Genomic DNA, 23,270 nt, shown 5'->3' on the forward strand with positions numbered 1-23,270 from the left:
GTCTCTCGCATGGATGTTTCTCTCTCTTCCATTCTCTCTAAAAAAATCAATGGAAAAAATATCCTCATGTGAGGATTAACAGAAAAATTTGGTGGAGAAACTTGGTGACAATTACTTTTCTGAGTGATTGGCACTGATCTTGATCCACAACGCCCAGCTATTGTTCACTTGTTTATATTAAATTTGCATATTTAATTTTCCATTCCACCGTACTCATGATCTACACATTGCTTGGGCCATGATTTAGATAAAAGGAAATTATATAGAAAAATGCATCAGTAGACTTTTTTTAATGCTGTTGTTGAGTTATAGAAAATAGGCAAAGTAATAGAGAGAAAAGAACCCATAAAAACATTATTTTTGCCTAAGTGCTACTATTATCTTTATAGCCTTAGACCAGAGTTTGCATATGCTAATGCCTAAAACTTTGAGGCAGGTAACTGAGATACTTGAAGCAGGCCAAGTGTTCCATTGTAAAGATTAATGAGGATCCTGACAAATTGGAGGTAAAATTTCATTTTCATGTAGTCCCAACAAAACTCTTGGCTGGATTAGGATCTTGGGTTGTCAGTTTGTATGTCTGCCTTGGATGAATCACATAAGCTCTGTGTTTTAGGGTTAGCTGCCTTCAAAAGAAGTGACTTAAATCAGACATCTAAAGTTCTGAGATTTGAAGAACGTAACAGTTGTTTTAAAAGTGTTTTTGAAGTTACAAAGTATAGTTCACTCAACTGCCAGTCTGTTCATCAGCCTTTAACTTCTCTTCAGCAGCTGACACCCTATCAACCTTCTACCTTGTAATGCTCTGGCTCCTCCTTTTCCACAAATCCTGGCTCTCCCTTGAATCCTGGTCCTTGCCTCTTCTGCTGCCTCTTTCTTGGTATTCTTCCTGCTTTTGATATTGTTTTCTTCACATTTATTCAGAAACCTCACCTATTCCCTTAGCTTCACTGTAACCTCTGTGGTTTGACAAGATCTACATCGAGTCTCTTCATCTCTTTATTTTTTCCTGAGCTCAACCTCTCTATTTCTAGTTGTCTGCCGGAATATTTTTTTTTTATCTAAGATGTTCCATTGTCACCTTAACCTAAATTCATCTTGCCTGGAAAAGCTTATTATTTACTTTCCCACTTGCTTAAGCCCCACTAGAGAAAATCCTCCTGTTTTTTGTTTCTGTTAACAGTTCATCCAGCAGTCATGCAGGCTAGGAATATATTTCCTTTTTCTTCTTGCATTGAAATCACTACCAATCAACACATCTTATTGACCCTTTTTATAATATCACCAGCATCTGGATCATCTTGCCTTCCCTCCCTCCCACTCTAATTTCAAGGCCTTCATTTTTAGTCTGTTGAAATCACACCTGATTGTACAACATTCTTCATCCCCCTCCCCTCAATTCATACTGTTCCATTCATGGGTATCTTCTGAGAATTTGTTCCTTCATTCAACCATTTAATAATCATTATGTCAGCACACACTATATATATGCATTCTGTGAGATTTTGTAAATATTGAGAATCTCTACCTTCAATGGAATACAGTCTAGTGCCAGAGATCAGAAACTGACAAGTAAAATGCAAGGTGGGTTAGTGCTGTGATAAATGTGGAGGGCATCACACACACACACACACACACACACACACACACACACACACACACAACTGGGTTACCTAACCCAAACAGGGATGGATTAGAGTTTAAGGGACTGATCATGGTAGGAATGTTATTAAATGTAAATTTTAAAGGATAAGTATAACATATCCAACCAGATATACTAGGGAAGGTCAGGCTCTTGCAAGCAAAGGAATTGGTATTTATGAAAATTTGAGGGCAATAATACTATGAATTCTAGAACGATGCCCACCTGAATGGTCTCTAATCCCAAGTTACAGTTAGCAGGTTCAGGATACACTAAAGTAGAATATTCATATAACTAACTTATTCCACTCCTATTTTATTATCCGCTGGAATTGTGTACATATGTGTATCAAAACACCAGATTGTTCATAGCAGCAGTACTTTAATAGACAAAAAAATGGAAACAACCTAAATGCCCACTTAGTAGAATGAATAAATTGTAGCATATTTAAATAACTAAATACAGCAAATGAGGATGAGTTAAACAAAGCTGCACATAACAACATGGATGCATGTCACAAGTATAATGATGCGTGGATGAAGGCAGATACTACAGAGTACAGCCTAGATGAACCCATTGAAATAAGAGTTCCATGTTGGAGAAGCTAAACTATATACTGTTAAAAGCCAGCATGGTGGTTACCCTCAGTGAGGAGGTGATAGTGACTCAGAGGAGATACAAAAAGTTGCTGGGGCTTAGGAAACCTTCTGCGTCTTGATCTGAGTGCTAGTTGCAAAGGTGTTTCACTTTGGAAAGGTCACCAATGTGTAATCTTCTGCTTTGTGCAGTTTTCTGTATAGATGTTGAACTGCAATAAAAAGTTTGCCTTAAGTAAAAATTGCTCACCACTCCTGAGGCAGCTGGTGGCCAGGTGCAAGTCAGGACTCAGGCCCTGGTGCAGTTCTGGCAGGAAACATCGGAGCCCTTTCAGACTGGATTCCTGGTGGATAAAATGAAATTAGTTGGAGAACCCTGGGGCAAAGCAAGTAACAGAGCAAGTCCTAGGAAAACATTAGCCTAACAGTATCTGGGCAACGCCAGAACCCCCAGGGCTGAGTCCCCATTGCCAGGCCTAGGAGGTGGAGGAGAGGCAGGACAGTTGGGCCGAGTCCTCTGTCCTCCTGGGCTGGACGTCGGAGGGTGAAGGTTTCCTCCTGGTCTTTTAAGCAGGGGTGGCAGGTTACCTGCCTCTGCTTTGCTGAAGCCATTGAGGGAAAGAAACGCTTTGCTTCTCTTGCCTGCTTAATTGCTCCTATTGAGGCAACTCCAGAAATTAACTGTGAGCTCCAGTTAGTGGGCAAATGGCTGCAAAGCATTTAGGGTATGAAAACAAAACTGTGGGTCTTTTAACGCATTCACTGCTGCTGGAAAGCAGATGTATAGACGTAATTTATATGGTAGGTGATGGAAACGTGGTGGCTGCCGCAGTTTTGTACTCTTCAGGGTAAGGTAGGTTTGAAGGGAAGGGTTCACAAGTGATAATATAGCTAAGGCTTGGCAGGAGAGTATGCCACTCCAGGAGGAAAAAGCACTCAGGGAAAGTATGTAAGGACATAAAAGCATAAAAAAAAAAAAAGCATTAAAATAGTGCCTGCTGGCTATATCATGGTTAAAGAGCTCAAAATCTTGGGGGTTGAAATCAAAGTCTAAACTATAATTTCATATTGCAAGAAACAAAAATAAGAGAATAAATGGAATGCATGTAATAATAGCTATTTCCTCTAGTGCTGAGTCATTTTTTCTACCATATTTCACATTTGTCTCTCTACCTTCTTCCTCTTTGTTCATGCTCAGTCTGCTTCCTGACCCTCTCCCTCTCTTGGTGGCATTCTAACCACTTCCTATCTACTAATCTCTGTACATCATTTCCTTTAAGATCTAACATAAGTTGCAACTCATAAATATAACATCTACTGGTAGAGTCCGGGGTTGCTAACTTACCATTCTGTGTTGATTCTTCCTTCCACACCATGGTGGTGGGGAGAAACTTAGGAGTTGTAAAAAGTCTACTGCTATGCATCAGGCACTGGCCTAGGAAATGTACATATTGCAAACTCATTTCATCTTTATCCGGTGTCTATGAAATAAATGATACTGTCTGCGTTTTTATATATGAGATGCTTTATTTGTATGAGGTTAAACAACAAAATTAAACAATTTTCCAAAGTTTACACATGAAATAGGAATAAGAACCCAGATCTAAGTATCTCCACTATTCCATGGAAATTTTCACCTTCCTTTTTCTCAGAGAAGATGCATTCTCTAATGCTGAAGGAATCATTATGATCCAATTCAAAAACAACAGTTTTAGAGAAGTTAACATCTTCCCAAACACAGCATGGATGCTGGTAAATGAACATCAGAAGCCCAAAAGCATCACCAGTCTTCACCAATCCTTGCAGCTGATCTGGTGTAAGACATCTCTAGGCCACTGGGTTGAACAAAATCATCCCAGGGTCACCTCAGACAGACAGATTGCGCCTGACAAGGGTGCCCATGGAGGGGTGTGAGTGGGGCTGTGATCCAGCCAGTCCTCAGCTCAGAAGGCCATGGAGCCAGACTTGTGCTCGTCAGTCTGGAGGAAGAGGGGCTCTTTCTCTTTGGTGGGCACAGAACATGGAAGCTTCACCTTATTGATGCAAAGAAGAGGCAGGAAAAAAAAGATCTGCCATGAGTTAGGTAGTTTTCATAAAGATTTCCTCAGACCCCTGTGCTTTCTTTTTTTTTTTGCTATATTGAGTATCAAAATTTGTACTATTTTATCTTAAATGTATTTTATTCATAAACATGTTTTTTTAGTTTTAGAAAATATTTTACTTTCCTACCTAGATTACAAATACCATCAAGACAGAAACCACACCTTACACTTATAATACCGCCCATCCCTGGGCAAAATACAGTCTTCTAACAAAGGGAACAGACTCACCAGTGAGACTTTGGTAAATTGTTGTTGAATAAGTCATTTCCAACTCTCTCTATGGTGGTAAGGTGTTGTGATTCTGTTTCAGCTTGCATTCTACTTTTTTTTAAATCTTCACCCAAGGATATATATACTAATTTTTTTTTAAGAGAGAGAGAGAAACATTGGTGTGAGAGAGAAACATCAATCGGTTGCCTCCTGTACATACTCTGACTGGGGTTCAAACCTAGGTATATGCCCTGACCATGAATTGAACCGCAACATTTTGGCGTACAGGATGATGTTCCAACTAACTGAGCCACCAGCCAGGGCAATATCTTTTTAAAATGCTTTTCATCTTGAACACTTTTTGGTTTTCATCATTTCCATTAAAAAACATTAAAATATTCTAAAGTTTTTCCCCCTAATATTATTAAAAACAATAATGTATCCTAGGCAGGTAGCTTACCAATAATGATAATCTAGTTGATAATCAAGAACTTTTTAAAATTTATTTTGAAAAATATTTGTAGTTCTTAGAAAGTTTGAGTTTTGCTTGCTTGTGCTTTTAAATTTCTAAAGCTTTTCTTAAATTTTTTTTCCCTCTAAGAAAGAATGAATGCATCCTCACTTAATGCCATTAACCTAGGAGTATGATGCTGGGTTGATTTCATTTTCTTCAGATTTCCATTAGAAATCAGATATATATTTCCATGGAAGAAAACTTAGCTTAAACACATAAAGGAAACAAAGTATGAAGAAGATATATTAAAATTCTGTTTTCATAAGGCTAGTGTAAGTTCTTCCAAAAGGAAAGAGTAAAATAAAGAGAAGCCAAGCCATTTTCCCAAGGGCAAAAAGTGATAAACCTAAATAAACAACCTCTGTCTACAAGATAACAACAGGGCATTAACTGCCTTTTAAAAGAAGCATTATGAGGGCATAAGAAATACAAGTAAACAGCATAAAGAGATAGGGAAGGAACATTTAGAATCTTCCGTGTGTGTGTGTGTGTGTGTGTGTGTGTGTACACGTATACGTGTACATGCAAAAGACTATTTTTTGGGTTCAGAACCTACTTTTACCCAAGACCGGCACCTTTTTTTAATCAGTACTAGAGGCCCAGTACGTGAAATTCTTGCACCCAGAGGGGTCCCTCAGCCTGGCCTGCGCCCTCTCACAATCCGGGAGCCCTGGGGGATGTCCGGCTGATGGCTTAGGCCCGCTCCTAAGCCGGCAGTCAGACATCCTCAGCACTGCCATGGAGGCAGGAGAGGCTCCCGCCACCACTGCTGCTGCACTCGCCAGCCATGAGCCTGGCTTCTGGCTGAGTGGTGCTCCCCCTGTGGGAGCGCACTGACCACCAGCGGGCAGCTCCTGCATTGAGCATCTGTCCCCTGGAGGTTAGTACGCGTCATGGCAACCAGTCGTTCTGCTGTTTGTTCGATTTGCATATTAGCCTTTTATCACATAGGATTTCTACAGTGGTATGCCATCTTAATGTTATTTTCTTCCTGTTGCTTAGCTAATTCTTACAAAATCTGTAGCATAGAAACTATTTTCAACTTCCCTTTTGTGATAAGTTATTTGAGTGACATATACTAAGTATTTTTGCTAAGTGCTATTTTTATGATTGCTGAATTGTCTTCTATGGCATATGTAGTTCAAGTTTGTGGATAACTGCAGTTTGTTTATATTAAAACAAGCATGGGCTTGCTGTCCTTTGATTTGAAATACCTAAAATTTATTCATTTTTATGGTATACATTTATCTCTTTCAAAATTCTTAGAGCAGAGACAAAGTGATTGCAAAGGTTTTTCAAGTTTAATTTGTAACTTGAATTGCATTTTGAATGAAGTTCTCATCTTTCATTTTGAGATTTTCTTAATAGATAGTATTATCTTCATTGAATTTTGATAATTTTATTATGTCAAGATAAAGAATAAGATTTAAGATCAAGTTCTATTGAACATATGTAAGGTACACATTTTAAAACCTTGTGAATTCCATAATTCTAGTTAGATTTTGAATGATGTAGTCAGTTAATGTAACCATACTTAACTTGGTAGCTTGATTTCCCACACTTCCCCTCTCCCACTCCCTCAGTCTTCTCTGTGGAGCGCTCAGCACCCACCCCACCCCACCCCACCCCCCAATACAAATAGGGCTGGGTTTGAGAAAATTGAGGCTTATATTTTAACTTCCATCTTCACATTATATTTGTGGTTATGTTCCCTCAGTGTGTAAAGGTAGACTTGATAATACTGATTTTCTCTCCAAGTGGACACTTTTCTGGTGTTGTTATGTAATAGCCTTCCTTCTTTTTCCAATTCATGCACCTCCAGCCCTTTCTCATTATGTAAAATGTATAGCTCTGGATGCTTTCTGTGCCGCAGGGGAAAACCTGTCCTTAGAGAGCCAGGAGGCTTGTTTCATGAGTGATGTATGTTTCAAATCACATAGGTCTGATGTTACAGGTAAATTTGTTCCCTTTGATGATTTCCTAACAGATGCTTCTCTTTTCTTTTTGTCTCTGGCAGTTACCCGGCTGTTTGTGAATTCTTACAGCACAATAACTTGTTATCTATACTCCGAGCCCACGAAGCCCAGGATGCAGGGTGAGCAGTCTTGTGGGTTTATGGAAAGCATGCATTCCTAGTCCCTTTGTCACGACTCCCTCACTGTGCTCAGGCTGTGGCTGTTCCATTGGCCAGGCTCTGTCCCTGAAGGAATTCAGTCTTAAAATTGTCTTCTGATGTCACAGATATGGCAAGGTCCTAGGGAATGAATGGCCACAGGTGTATTGTCAAGTCCCCTTTAAAATTCTTCTATTTTTAGCTTGAACGGGTAACAATTTCAGCTGGTTTTCTTAAACACTGTAAGAGCACTTCCTCTTATTTCAATTCCTGCTCTTACCACTGTCAAAGAAGTAAGTAAATTACCAGTCTTGGTTGGCAAGGTGAATGAGAATTACAAATAAATATTTAACAGATATCGCATGTTGTACTCTTGTTTAAAGAATCATTCTTGGTCCCCATAGAATTTTAATGGACAAAAACAGAAACATTTAAATGGTGGGGAAAATCATACAGTTTATAACAGAAATCACCATATAATATCTGATAAATTTTAAAATATAGACCAATTTTAGGGGTTTAGAAAACTAAGAAATATCAGATGTTCACTTTGATGGTGCATTAAATCTGCATTAGGGAAAAACAGGATAATTAATTTTAGGATTAGAAGTCCAGTACCCTTCCAAGTAGGCTTCACTGAAAAGCAGTGTTTGCCTTCAAATGCTTAAACGCATCCCTTCAGGTTCTGAATTTTCTGAAATGGAGGAACAGTAATTTTTATAACCTGTGTGCTGATACTGGGAATGTACATGGCTGCATTCTGAAGTAACCCCATGTCTGTTATGACCTTGAATCAATGCAGATCCTAAGTTCCTTTCAAAATTAGCTTTTTTCAAGCATTCAGTCACAGGTATAAAACCTGATCCAATATTCCCTGCTCCATGCTGTTGTTGCTGATGTTTGAAGTAAACTGTTGCTATACCCAACCAATCAGATCCTCAAAAAATCTTTTTTCACTTTTCAGGGCAGAAGTGTCTTCAGCTGACTGTCCCTACTGTGCAATTGAGGCGAGGCACATTTATCTTAATCCCACTGAAATCATCTGCTTATTTGAAAATATGTTAAGTGCATCAGTTAAAATCAACAACTCTGTTTAAAATGAGCGGTTGATTGATTCACTGGGGCAATTGAGATTGTGTCATCCAGTTTCTTTGTTTTTATTGGATGCCATGGCCAGCCCTGGTTTATAAACTCAAGGAGCTAGGATTAAGAGTAGTACTATCTTTCACATTCTGATTTTCCCCCCAACAAAGCTCAATCCCATAAGCAGAATATATATTTCTAGAATGTAAACCAAAAGTAATTTTAGACTATAATAAAAAATAATAAACATTTATTTCAGCAATAGTAGTGGTAGCCCAGGAGACACAGATTTAGGTAGCAACCTAAACTCTATCTCACTGAGACTAAGGGGAGGTCTCCTTTTATAGGGAAAATTCCTGCCAAGGTTCTTGATTAGGTCATTTTTATGTAAATGAGGTATCCAAATTGTACAGTTCTGATTGGATGGTAGGTCTCAGTCCTTCATGAAGACAAAACCAGAGTTTCCCTGCAGTCATTGAGTCAGACAGCTAAACCAGCAGGCCATAGTTCAGGAAGCCAAGAGTTTGGTCTGAGGTTCTAACTGGTATACATGAGAAGACCCTCTCAGCAAATGACCACTAGGATATTATTATTCATAAAATGTGGGACCTTGGTTGACCATGGGGAATCCATCTCAGCTGATAAATTCCTCTGGCTGTTCATATCAAATGAATCTTTTTGGTACTAAAAGGTACTATTTGAGGCACCTCTAAAACCCAGCTAAATTAGACATGCCAGAAATAACTGACACACAATACACAAGGAATGATAAAATTTTGTTATGTGCTATATAGGGATGTTTCTAAACTGATATTCCTGAAATCTGTTGCATAGAAGTCATGAAATATATTTCACATTGATGTGAAAGAGCCAGTCTTCTGTATATTTTGGTTATTTGAAGACTAGAGTTCTATTTTGTCTTAGCAAAAAAAAAAAAAGAAAAAAAAACAATATTGGATTGTTGGTTCATTTCCAAAGACCTTGCAAATGTTCTTTTTTATCACTGATTGATTAAATATCACCCTGCTGAAACAATAGTCTTTGCCCTGCAGACACCACAAGAGATTGATAATAAATAAATTCTAAAGTAGAAACAGTTTCAATTCATAAAACCCATAGATTTAATCAAACTGTCTTTGAAAAGCAAATTACTTAGGCTGAGCAAAAAGGGGAAATATAATTGTAACAGAATATTGTAGATAAATAGAATAATCAGCCTGGTTATTTGTGGGAAAGATTTAAATATTGCTTTGCTTATTGAGTCTTTTTATGTCAAATATATTGGCAGGCTTGTGAAAAACATGGTAAGTAGAGAACTAAAAAGTAGCCTGTATTCTCTATTGAACACATGGAACTGGATTTTCACTGAATTCCACCCTCCACTGGGTCTGCTGGACTTAGGAAAAACCTATTTCAGACTTTTACAACTGAGTATATGCTTTTATTCTCACCTCTGAAATGAATTGATGTTGTTGTATAACAAACTTCATAGAGAAAAGTTTGTTTAATGTTATATAATCAAATTTTTTTGAATGATAAAACTGAATTTTAATTTTGTGTTTATAAATTGACAGTTTGATACTATAGTTTTTTCCCTACTTGCTCTAACTTGCATTCATTGTTTTTAGGTATCGCATGTACAGGAAAAGCCAAACAACAGGCTTCCCTTCTCTAATTACGATTTTCTCAGCACCAAACTACTTAGATGTATACAATAACAAAGGTAAGTGGTTTTGAATCCCTCTTATGGCTCTCTACAATATGTGTAATAATTCTTAAGCTTTTTTTATTTTGGTTTGGTTTTAGTAAAGCATTATTACCTCTTTTTCCCTTTACTTTTTCATTTATTGTTTGATCTAAATTCGAACAGTATCTCCAGAGGTAAAGATTCAATGGGTCAGAGGTGGGACCCAGGTGCTGTTATTTTTTTAACAGTTTTCCAGGAGCTTCTAATGTATAGCAGTGTTGACAGCTACTGCTCTAGGGATTATAGGCTTTGGAAGAAATTATACTTGGCAGGAATCCAAAATCAAGTCCCTTAAGAAGGGTGTGGATTTAAATAAGAATAGTGTGGTTGTGCATGTAAAGAGGCAAGAAAAATAAGCATACATAATCTATAGCTTGAAATTCAGATTCAGATTGCATGTATTGGGAACCTACCATGAGTCAGATCCTATGCTAGGAAAGTAAATATTCATTAAGATTTTTAAAAATTGTGTTAAATTTCAAAGTAAAGATCACTAGCCCTCCGGTTCCTTTCATTATGCAGTGAGTCCCTGGTTAATTGCCTAGCCCAGGGTCACTCAGTTAGGTATTGGTGAACTGGGCTCAGGTCCAGGTGTTCTGGCTTGGCATTCTGCACTTCCTTTCTGAAACTCCACACCTGTGTGCCTGAAAGAGCCCAGGAAACAAGAGGGCATTATTTACTGACTTCAGGGAAGAAAGGAGGAGCAGGGGACACATTATCTCCTTTCATCAAGGTAATCTTTTGATTCAGAAATGATGAGAAGTGTTATAGGTGTGGCAATATGGGTGGTAAAATGGGAAAAGCCATTAATTCTAGTTGGCACTGGTCTGGGTAGTTCATGTCAGAGGGTGGCTTTCTGAGATTAAGAGACATGGAGACGGAAAGAGAAAAAGCAATCAAATCATATTTGCCTGTGAGATACAGCCAGGCGGAGGCAGGAAAAGGCAGTCTGAACTCCTGGGAGTAGGAGCCATTCCCATGCCTAAGTGGGCTGTGATAGGTGCTTCTTGTCACAGGCTGGAGTCCAGATGCCTGAGGCAGACCTTGGCCACCTTGAGAGTAAAGTGCCTGTTCTGTGGCCTCAGACCTTATGAATAGGTGGTTGTCTTTGTTTTTGTCTTGTATTCCACATTCCCTGTGGAAAGTAGGCCTCCCTTTTCGCCTGTGCCCTGATTTCCTGCTTAAAACTTCCCACCGCCTGCTCCGGGCTGGACCCTGACCCCCACACCTTCAGGATCTGTCAGGGATCCTGCTCCAAGAGGCAAACCTCCTGTAATTACAGTGCTCCCACTTATCTCCCTGATCCTCCCCTCTCCCCAGACACTTCTGCTTTGTCCTACTCAGAGCAGGACTTTCCCCCACTTCCCCTACAGCCCAGATTGTGACACCTGTGGCTGGAGGGAGCTGCAGCCATGCCATCCTTATACAGCCCTTTAGACTGAGGTGGGCCCTCCTCTGAGCCAGGGAGCACGATTCTCAGTAGGCACAGTGCAGTTTCTGTCACAACCATGAATGTGGGGGGCAAGGGACATTTGTCCCCCCTTTCTCGTTGCCTAGTTCCTATAAAAGATGCTGCCTTTCATATTCTGTGGCCAGAAGCATGCAAAGTATAAGAAAACATGTTCTCAGTATGCCAAGGGCTTATAAGCCAGTTGGCAAAGTACCGTAAGACATTTGGGTGAGTGAATAAACATATACGACACACTCTGGCTGGTTGCTCTTTGGATAAGAGTATCAGCCCTAAGACCAAAGGGTCTTGGGTTCAGTTCCTGGTCAAGGGCACGTACCTTGGTTTCAGTTCCATCCCCAGTCCTGGTTGGGGAGCGTGCAGGAAGCAACCAATGGATGTGTCTCTCACATCTGTGTTTCTCTCTCTCTCTCTCTGCTCCCTCTTTCCTCTCCTCCCTCCTTTCCACTCTCAAAATCAGTAGAGAAAATATCCTCCAGGGAAGATTAAAATATATATATATATGACACAATTAGATTACGTATAAAGTAAGAGAGTCAGATGCTAAGTACATTCAACAAGGGGTAATTTTCTAGCATGGTCAGAAAAGACATTCTTTAAGGTAAAATATGATCTGTGTTAAAAAACAGGAAGTGTTTGTCCACCCCAGGCTGGCAGAGCCAAACACTAGACGCTGAGAGTTGCAGTGGAGAAGGATTGGCTACTTTACTGATGAATGGCGCCATCCAGGGGAACAGGAAGTGAATGCCCTGGAGACTTGACTCCCCAATGGAGTGTAGGTTACAGATTACAGAGGACAAAATCACAATACTCCATGGGTTGGAAGTTCATAATCATGCTGGGAGATGATTGGTCAGAGGTGAGGAAAGGGTCATAAATTATTTCTTCAGGTTTTGAGGATAGTTCTGAGGTCTTTTCCTGTTTCCCTCAGTCCAGACGCATGGGCACGTAGCCAGGAGGTGGTTCCACCTTAGGGCTCAGGAACTAAAACATAACTTAGGTCAAAATGTTATCTTTAGCCTGCCAGTGGTCCAGACCTTGTGACCATGGGTCAGGTCCTGGCTGCTGGCTTCTGCTGTCTCGGGGCCTGCTGATTATCCTGGGGAAAGACTAGGTCTCTGAGGGGCATATAAAAGAGAAAGAATGAGAGATGTGATTTGAAACTAAATTTAATCAAAGTCATAAGGACTCTCAGTTTCACTTCCACCTCTTCTCCCTCAAGACATTAAAAAAATGATTAACATTTGTTTAGGAAGAGGAAAAATATAAAGTTTTTGAAACTTGTTTACTTTTAAGCAGCAACCACCTTTTTTTCTCAGACAAAATCTCAATCTTGAAGCCTTTTGTCTAAAACCAGTAGTAGCTCATTCCCTTTGATGGGATGAGTGGTCCTCATCCTGTACCAGAGAGGCCCCTGGGGTATTGCTAGTGAGTGCAAGAACTCAGGAGGTCACCTTGCATGTCCCACCATGATCCTGTCGTTTAACCAAAGTATATAAAATATGAACACTCAGGTTTATATTGTTTTATGTTATTAAAACATTATTTTTCTATTAAGTCTAGTGAAGTGAGTGCTCAAGCAAGTAATTTTCTGGACAGAGACTGATTACTATGTAGTATGTACTATACTTACAAGTTTTTTTTTTTTCCTTTTAATCCTCACCTGAGGCTATGTTTTTATTGAATTTAGAGAGAGAAACATGGATCAGTTGCCTCCCATACATGCCCCTGCCAGGCATCAAACCCATAACCCAGGCATGTGCCCTGACCGGGAATGGAACCCTCGACCTTTAGTGTATGGGATGATGCTCCATCCAACTAAGCCCCACCAGCCAGGGCCTTACAAGTTTTTAACAACTGAAAAGTCAAGCAGTTAAAAAAAAAATAAAGAAGAAGAAAAAGAAGAAAAAAAAAAGTTGTGATTTTATTTCATAAGAATAGACTTGGAGCTTTTCCTTTCATCATCATGCTGGGTAATGCAGTTTTGCTGGAGTCCCGTAGCTGTTTCCCCGCATACAGTGTGTGTGCATTGCTTCTATGGTTCTGATTTAACAAGGTAAGAACTGGAAAAACAGTAGCCATCAGTGCATCGCTAGCTTTGAGGTCCCGTAGTTTTTTCACTGTGTCCTCTTGCCTTTGGGGCAGATCATAATACCTGAGAAAGTAGACAGAAGCATTTCATTTTGGGGACCTTTTCATAAAAGAAAAAATTCTTCTGAGGGGAAAAAATAAACTAATAGGAAGAAGAAAGATATATTCTTCAGTTTGAGCATAATTTCAAAAGGCTTTAGTGTAAAGTTTCTGAAGCACTTTAAAGTTGTCGTGCTAACACTGTGTACAGAATATGGGAGTGGGAGGCAGTTATTCCCTGAGGAAGTGAGGATTACTGTATTTGAATCGAATAAATGTTCACAAGAGTTTTAAAATACACTGCAACAAAACTGGGTTGCAAGCACCTTCAATACATAGTCAATGGAAAGATCAGCAAAGAGTCTCTGAATTAATTATTGGAGTCTTAGAAATAGATGATCGTACAGGTCTCTGGAATTATAACTTACTAGTTATAGTATGATTTGATTTTTAAAGCTTCTGTAAATTAAGTAATAGCTTTCTGGCAAAATGAAAGAATGAGAATAATGGGTGTATTCTACCATCTTAAAACTGATAATAGCTGTGTGATCAGCTTTATGTATAAATGCCCAATAGTTCTGATTCATTGTTCATTTTTGTCCATTAAAGACAGCTCTCAAAGAGTTATGACTGTAAGTGCCCCATCCCTTAGTGTGGACCACATTCATTCTCTCAGTTCTTGTCCTTCCTGGTCTGCATGGAGGCAGCTGTCTTCTCACCCCCTCCCTGCTCCTGATTCCTCACTCTGACACTCCTGCTTACTCCTGCAAGAGACCAGCCGGACAGAGAATATAGATGTGAATCAGCTCTGCCATGAAACAACTAACTCATCTGATTTGATTGGCATACAGTGACATCTCTGTAAAATAAGAAAAAATGCTGTGCAATATGAAGATTTCATCACTAAATATTTTATATTGCTATTGTTACCAATTTAGATGGTCCAGGACCCCTTTGTGGGGACCTGGTCCTTTCAAGGATTCTTTCTCTGTTTGGTGTCCTGGAGCCAAACACGAGAGTGAAGCTAAACCAGGGTGGGCAAACTTTTTGACTCGAGGGCCACAAAGTGTTCTTAAACTGGACCGGAGGGCCGGAACAAAAGCATGGATGGAGTGTTTGTGTGAACTAATATAAATTCAAAGTAAAGGAGTGGAGGGGAGAGCAAGAGAACCCTCCGCTCTTTCGGCTCCGCGGGCCGGATAGAACAGCCGAACGGGCCAGATCTGGCCCGCGGGCCGTAGTTTGCCCATGGCTGAACTAAACGTTCAGCAGCACAGGCTGTGTTCAGTGGCCAGAGGATAGAGAAGCAGGAGTCAAACTCACAGATCAACTTCTTTTAGAGAAGTCTGGAGGGGATTATTATCTGGACAGTGTAATGAGGGAGTGCCCTATATATTAGTTTTTGGGGGAGAGGGGGCTTGTCTCTTCCCAGAATTGGGATCCCACCCTTTCCTTTTCCTTATATAGTCTGTGTCAGATCTGTTAAAGCACCTGAGGAGGTGTCAGTTAGCATACTAATCTATATCCTATCTAATAAAGAGGGAATATGGTAATTAACCATCACTCCATCACAAAGATGGCTGCACCCACAGCTGAGGCCAAGTTCCCAAAAGGAGCCTTAACAAGCAATCAGCAGGGACCTGAGGCTACGCCCTCCCCTGCCCCCATGGGGCTTGAAGGGGACCTCAGGCCACCTTCCACACCAGGCAGGGCTTGACAGGGGACATCAAGGTGCGCTTCCCATCCTGGTGCTGGGTTAGGGGACCTCAGGCTGCTCCCCCCGCCCCAGTGCCAGGCCAGGGGACCTCAGGCCGCACCCCCCAACCAGCAGGGCTTGACAGGGGACCTCAAGGTAAGCTTCCTGTCCTGGTGTTGGGCTAGGGGACCTCAGGCTGCTCCCCCTGCCCCAGCGCCAGGCCGGGGGACCTCAGGCCACGCCCCCGACCAGGTGGGGCTTGAGAGGGGACTTCAGGCCGTGCCCCCAACCCCGGCACCAGGCTGGGGGACCTCAGGATGCACCTCCCGCCCCAGCACCGAGCCAGGGGACCTGAGGCTGCGCCCCTCTGCTTGGAGGGGCTTGACAGGGGACCTCAAGGTGCACCCCCAGTGCTGGGTCGATGGAACTCAGGCCACACCCCCTGCCCAGGGGGGACCTGAGGCTGCACCCCCCTGCCTATGGGGCTTGACAGGGGACCTGAGGATGTTCCCCCCTCCCAGTGCCGGGCCGGGGGACCTGAGGCTGCGCCCCCCCGCCACCTGGTAGGGCTTGATGGGGGAACCTCAGGCCATGCCCCCCACCCAGCAGGGCTTGACAGGGGATCTCAGGCCATGTCCCACACCTGGCAGGGCTTGACGGGGGACCTCAAGGCACGCCCCCCCGCCCCACCCCGGTCTGGGCTGGGGGACCTCAGGCCACGCCCCCTGTCCTGGCGCCAGGCCAGGGGACCTGAGGCTACGTTCCCTGCCCGGCGGGGCTTGACAAGGGTGGGACTAGCCAGGTCTGGATCTATCCCAATGAGGCGGGGGGGACCAGCCGGGTCTGGGTCGCATGCGATTTTGAGGTGCATGTGGGTGGGCGGGGACTTGACTCTGGGTCCCATGGTGCACCCCAGACTCTGACAGGAGGAAGGTTTTCATATACATTTTACTAATTTTCTTTCATCTCTGACACTTCTATTATAGAGAAAGGGCAAATAGCAATATTAAATTATTTCCTCTAATTAATCCCCTTTTAATGTGCACGAATTTCGTATACCGGGCCACTAGTATATATATAAAAGCCTAAGGTGGTTATGACGTGCAATGACCACCAGGGGGTAGGCACTCAACATGAGCTGCCGAGCTGAGGTGTCTTGACAGCTGTAGTTCTCAGGTGATACACCTGGAACTAAAGAGGAGGGAGCCCGATTCCGGCGTGTGTCACCCAAGAACCATCCTCTCACAATCCGGGAACCCTCAGGGGATGTCGGAGAGCCGGTTTCGGCCCAATCCCCATAGGCCAGGCCAAGGGACCCCACCAGTGCATGAATCGTGCACCAGGCCTCTAGTGTGTTATAATCAGGGTATAATAAGTTCAGGGTATAATGAGGTTCAGGGTATAATGAGGTTCAGGTTATAGTGAGGTTCAGGGTATAGTGAGGTTCAGGGTATAGTGAGGTTCAGGGTATAATGAGGTTCAGGGTTTCCTAGAGGTGAGATTCAGCACCATCTTGGTTCAGCCCAGCTTTTGTAATTCTGCCCCTCTTTTGTCTTCTTCCTGTAACCTAAATGGAAAGATGAGTACATCAGGTTTCAACAGCCTGGGGCCCACAGCCATGGGGACACTGTTAGGATGCCACGTGTCCGTGCAGGGCTTCACAGGAGCTCCTAGCAGAATATCCCTCCTCCTCAGCTTTAGTTATCATTTCACTTCCCCGGTTGAGCTACCTTTATGCTACTCTCTGGATGAACCTTTTACTTTAGCCAAATTCTTCTGCTCACTGCCCTGAACCCCTGAACAACTTGTGGCTTTCCCTTTCCACACCTTTGCCACACCCTTATTTCTATCTAGAACACTTGTCTCACTGGTCTCCTCCCATGGAAATGGACTAGACCCATTTCAGTCTGTATCGCCCTGAAGACTGTTGACAGTCCTCCCCTGAATGCCTGCAGAACTAATAATTTGCCCTTGTGCTTATCATTTCATTTCTTTTCTAGTCAGCTTTCCCTTGAGTTAGCATTCCTATGTCTCCCTGATAAGATTAGAATTCATTTGAAGCAGGGCTTTTTGATACACACAGTACAGCCAAGTAGCATGCCTTTCACATAGCAGGCAGTCAATGCAGGCATTGATTGAAGCGTTTTTTTTCTGGGAATTGATAGCAAGGCAGTGCCCAAAAGTACCCTATCAGTATTGACTCACAGAGTTTTATCTCACTTTAAATTACTATCCTCTATCCTTTCCAAATTGCAGTTAAACATTTGCAGAGCAATTTGCACATTTGAATTATTTTTTCCCTGTGAATCTGTAGCCCTGAGGAAAAAGCTACTTCATAATTACCCAAATATGCCAAACAGAAAGAAAATAGAGTAATTAAAACCTGTCTTTCCCCCTCTTCCTCCTTTCCAACCTCCTCTGTATTGATAATTTAGCACCTGTAAAAGTGACTTTCAACCTCATCCGTTCACCAATGCTTCACACCTTTATTGAGAACTTACTATATACCAAGCACTATTAGGTGCTGGGGATATGAAATAGACAGACAGGGTCTTTGTCCTAGTGCGGTTTATGCTCTGGTAGTGTGTTAGACATTAAGTAAAGAATTCCACCAAGAATTATCTAAATATATTTAGAAAATACTTACACAGAAAGGAGTGGTATGACATGAAGGTAGAAATTAGTTTTTGGGGACAAAAAAAAAGCGCTATCTGAAGAAGTGATATTTAAACAATGGTAGAGTAAAATCTTTCAGAGATACAATGGCGAATGTGCACACTGCTTTACATATTTTAGCTTTAGTTTAGCTGAAAACGGTAATGAACCTCTGGGAAAATTTGTTTTAAACCTTGATGTAAACAGTTAAATCATTTTTTCCTTTATGATTTACCTGTATTTCAAGTAAATTGCAGTAGGTTCTGTGTGGTTCCAGTAGTTTAGAGGAGTTGTCATAGGGTACGTGAGTGGATGGGTGAATGGATATTTGAGATAGATGTAGAGAATGTACAGTGCAGTAGTATATAATAGAGAATGTACAGTGCAGTAGTATATAATTCAGTTCCAGGAAAAGCTATTGACAGTAAAATTAAGTAATTAAGTAAATTTATTTAAAAATTTATTTTGGATTTGAGAGGAAAATTGAAATGGCAAAGAAAATAATTTAGCAATCAAGACCAAAGATTAAAATGACAACCAAGAAAAAAAATCAATATTAAGGTAGGTTAAGAAAAAGAAAGGCAGTATATAAGTAATTCTCAGATGCAAACCTCCCCCTTTTTGATAGAAAAAAATTGTATTTTAATGGTTTAGACTTTTAAACTAGGCAACATGATAGAATTACTTATTAAAAGCATTTTAGTCTTACCAAAACTTGACATTTTCAGCATCCTCAGATATTTTCCAATCAAAAAGTAGTCAGAAGCTTTGGGAAGATACCATTTAAAAACAGAAAGATGATTATTTATGTCTTGGTGAACTAAGGGAAAAAAATATATTGGCAATCATGATGTAAACATGTAGGAGCAAATGCAGCATATCTGAAGCCAGCTTGCCTTAGACCGCTGACTTCCAACAGGAGCACTCAGCACTGGATGGCACCATCCACACGGCATGGTATTGCCAGGTCTGAGAATCTCATTCCAAACTGCGCCGCAGTTCTTGTGTACTAGAAACTCATTTCACAACTCAGGAGTAATCTTCATAGAGATATCTGGTACCCTCCTGGTTCCAGAGCCAAATGCAGAGCCAACTAGATCAGATCCCTGTCCTGGGTGGGAGAGGGAGATGGGGTCGGGGCAGGGACATGGGGGGCAGTTCTCTGGAAGGGAGTAGCATCAATGCCCAGGCAATCCTGCATAACATTCTCTGCCCCCCTCTACAGCATGTGAAGAAGCTGACTACCCTACAGGTGTGCAGGCTTGATAGCAAGGGGCCATTGCTCTGGAGTCTTAAGCCTGTCTTAAGCATGGACAGAACCTTGGGCATTGACATAAACATTTTTAAAGCATATTTGGTGTCTTTAGAGCCAGAGACATAAATGTAATGCTAGTTGCTTTACAAATTGAATAAAATTAACCCAGATATTTTGTCTAATGGCAATGATTTTCTCAACTCTTACTTTTTCCTGCCATTATCTCAAATCTAAAGATCTTCCTAATTGGTCTTGAGCAACTGTTTGCCCTGATCATTTTTTTCAATATAAAAAAATGTAAATATATATTACAGTAGCATATTTTTCTAAGAAATTATAGGCCAAATAGTTCTCTTGTTACTAATACAAAACAATAAGATAACATCCCACCAAAATAATTAATTCCTTCATTTATTTAACAAATATTTTTATATTTAGCCTGATGAATATTGGTAGAATTAAACACATAATGATTATTAAACCTAGGATAGTCTATGGATCTTTTGAAAACAGAATTCATCAGGCAAGTAGAGGACATTTATGGTTGGAATAAAAAAAGGAAAGGAGTTAGAAGTCAGATTTTGAAATGAAAGAATTCTAAAGATTTTGTTCATAAATGCTAAGAATGTGTACTATGAACACTATGCATATATCTGAATATACATATATATCTTTACAAAATCTTAAATGAAAATTGTACCCTAAAATTTTTATGGGAAAATACAGATTAAAAACAAAACACTTTAGCTTCTCTCCCAAAATCAAAAACCCTTTCATGCAATGTACCAACATAATCCTATCAGTAAACCACTACCAAAGGACATATAAATACATAGGACCCACCTGAAAAATTTTATCTATCAAGCCATCTGCCTCCTTCTGTGATAGTAGGCCTTTGCCAAGAGAACACAATGAGGCTATATTTTCTGCTAGGGTATCTGTGGGTCAAAGAATTGAAAATTAAAAATATCCCAGGTTTATTGTGCATTTTTTTTCTATTTTTGCATTGATTGTAATGATTTTGGAGTGCCCCCATTTGCCTTTCTCTCATCTTTGATTCTCTTCTGTCCCTGTGTCCCATCTTTTGAAGATGGGAATGGATGGTGAGTTGGAGATAGGAGATAAAAAATGTTAGTGGAAGAGTGAGAAAGGGAATAAAATGTGTCATTTCCATTCTCTTGACTTCTCCTCTCCCCTATTTTAAAGCAGCCCTAAGTGTGTTGAGTGCATTATAGTTACTAAAGGCATTCAGAAAAGGAGCTTTATAGCCAAAACCGGTTTGGCTCAGTGGATAGAGCGTCAGCCTGCGGACTGAAGGGTCCCAGGTTCGATTCCGGTCAAGGGCATGTAACTTGGTTGCGGGCACATCCCCAGTAGGAGGTGTGCAAGAGGCAACTGATCGATGTTTCTCTCTCATCGATGTTTCTGACTATCTATCCCTCTTCCTTCCTCTCTGTAAAAAAATCAATAAAATATATTTAAAAAATATATATATATATTTTTTTTTTTTAAAAAAAAAAAGGAGCTTTATATTCCCCTTGATACTCACTTGACCCACTTGGAATGTGTTGAGCTCATGGTTTGGTGAGCTAGTCAGTGCATCTCGCTATCAGTATTTTCACAACTTCCCTTAAATTAGAAGCTCTCTTTTGATCTTTCTATTTTTGTCACCTATTGCCCCATCATAGGCTTCCCTGGTGATAGCAATTGTAAACAAGATGTTGAGAAATGTTATCAAGTTCTTATGAAATGTGTTGTTTTGTGCCTCATCAAAATTTCAAATTTTAGGCCCTGGCGGGTAGCTAGGTTGGTTGGAGTATTGTATAAATACGCCAAGGTTGCAGGTTCTATCCCTGTCAGGGCACATACAAGAATCAACCAATGAATGCATAAATAAGTAGGACAACAAATAGATGTTTGTCTCTCTTTCTCTCAAAAAAAAATCAATAAAAATAATTTCAAATTTTACAGTACGTGAAACCCCTTTAATTTACAGATTGAGATATAGCGCAGCAATTAGTGCATGGATTGGTAGACAGAGGAATAGAATAAGATCTAGATTCTATTCCTTGCATTTCACTATATTCAGGGGGCCTAGTTGTGTCATTCAAAACAATGGAGGTCCAGTGGCCCTTCCCAAGTAGGAGCAATCCCTTGATCACTGACATAGCTTCTGCATAAGCATCTCTACGATGCTTGTGGAGGGTTCTATAGGTACAATGAAATGATTGGACCAAGTAATGGCATAACTTTAAGATCATAATTTTGGCATCAGAGAACTGGCACTCAGGCCTCAAGATTCATAGGGATTAGTATTCTTTCCATTATACCAAATTTTCTTCTGACTGTTCTTCATACCTGCATGTACCACAGGAGAGCCTTTGTTTCAGTGCTGTCTGGTCTGCTCTAAATTATGATTAATGTGAGGCCTGTATGCATGCCATAATTCCTTTCCAGGCCTCTGATACAATCGTTAGATGACCCCAGGTCGTCGTGTGGAATAGAGGAATTCCTTAATGGGAGAATTTGTTCTGTTTTCTCTCTCTATTTCTCAGACAAGGTCTCAGGAGGTGGTCTCTAGTGATTCTTGAAGTACAACCATTTGTCTTATTTATAATGCACTTCAGATAAACATCTTTCAAGCACCTCAGAGAAGAGTGTATTGTTAGGGCTTCAGTTGAGTTTTGTAATCCCAGTGAGAGTCAGAGGCAGGGGGCAGGGGTGGAATATGTGGGAGGTGGAAGAGGAACTGTTAGCTGTGAATTTCGTGACTCTAGATATTGGGGATTGTTTGATTTCATTTTTTTCATATATTTTTATAATATTTTTATTTGTTATACAAAACATCAGAATTCATGAGTAACATATTAATGTTAGGTTATTTGAGAAGTACTTTTGCATGGATATTTTATGTTGCTAAAGAAAAAAAAATGCATATTGGTATACTTGTATTTTTAAGTTTGTTTTTTTAAAGAATAGTAAAGTAAAAAAGTTTCATTAATAGCCTCTAAAATTACGAGAATATGCATCCATCATTGCACTAATGATGAGGTCTTTGTTCCAGAAGTTCATTAGCATCACTCAGACCTGGAAGAAGTCATAAGTTATCAAGACAAACCCATGTAGTTCGGTGAGGTCATTGAGGCCTAGAGACATTTAGTGACCTGCGTCTCCTGAGTAATTAGTGACAGAATCCATCGAGCCGTCTGGCTCTTGGCCTCCCAGTTCAGTGCTCTTTCATAAAAAGAATACATGTGGAAGGAGAATCTGTGTCCACAGTTTGGTAGGCATTGGATGATTTATACAGTTAGGGAGGGAGTACCATGGAGTGATGGAAAGACCATGGCTTTTAGATTCAGGCCCACACTGAGGTTTGCTGCTTCTCAAGTGTGGCCTTGGGCAAACAACCTCTCTGTTGACTTATTTTCAAAATGCAATTGATAAGAACCATTTTTAGGGATATTGTGAAGATTTGTGATTGTTTGCAGAGAACCAGATATAGCGCCTGGTATATACAATAGCAGATGCTTAGTAAATGTAGCTGCGGTTAAAATTTATTATTTCTGCTATTAATAAAACAGAATCTGCAAACAGAATCTGCTTTGTTAGTAGGCACTCAGATAAATTGTGCTGAATAATGTCACGTGAATAAACGCTTTATCTCACCAGCTACCAAAAAACTATTTTAGCTTTTGGACAAGCCTTGCTCTCACTTGTGAATTTGTATCCTATTTTATTTTTCTCAAGCATGTATTTTGGCAAAAGCTAAAATGTCTTTAATGATGATGAACATATTGAAAGTTAAATTAGTATAATGACTAGGACTAGAATTCATGCATTTATAATTTATGAGAGACAGAGGGAAAGGTGGAAAAGCAGTGAATTTGGTATCAGTAAAAGCTGAGTTATATTAAATATGAGTGAGATCTGCCAGTTGCTGGTTTCATGGCCTTGAGCAAGTCACTTCATTTCTCAGCCTCAATTCCTTAGTCTGTAACATAAGGATAGTCATGCCTATGCCTCATATTTGTAGTAAGGATTGAATTATGTATTATACAG

The 23,270-nt window shown here is 40.5% G+C and overlaps 1 protein-coding gene across 2 annotated transcripts in view; it reads left to right on the forward strand.

Moving 5' to 3' along the window:
- PPP3CA (protein phosphatase 3 catalytic subunit alpha) overlaps positions 1 to 23,270 on the forward strand; it is a 334,519-nt gene that overhangs the window by 264,448 nt on the left and 46,801 nt on the right. For both annotated transcript variants that reach the window (XM_080684963.1, XM_080684964.1), the window contains 2 exons: positions 7,082 to 7,159; positions 9,889 to 9,983. In XM_080684963.1, coding sequence (XP_080541089.1) covers positions 7,082 to 7,159; positions 9,889 to 9,983 — 173 coding nt within the window. The remainder of the gene's footprint in view (positions 1 to 7,081; positions 7,160 to 9,888; positions 9,984 to 23,270) is intronic.

Source organism: Plecotus auritus (genome assembly GCF_963455305.1).
Source record: "Plecotus auritus genome assembly, chromosome: 1".
In the NCBI taxonomy this organism is placed as follows: domain Eukaryota; kingdom Metazoa; phylum Chordata; class Mammalia; order Chiroptera; family Vespertilionidae; genus Plecotus; species Plecotus auritus.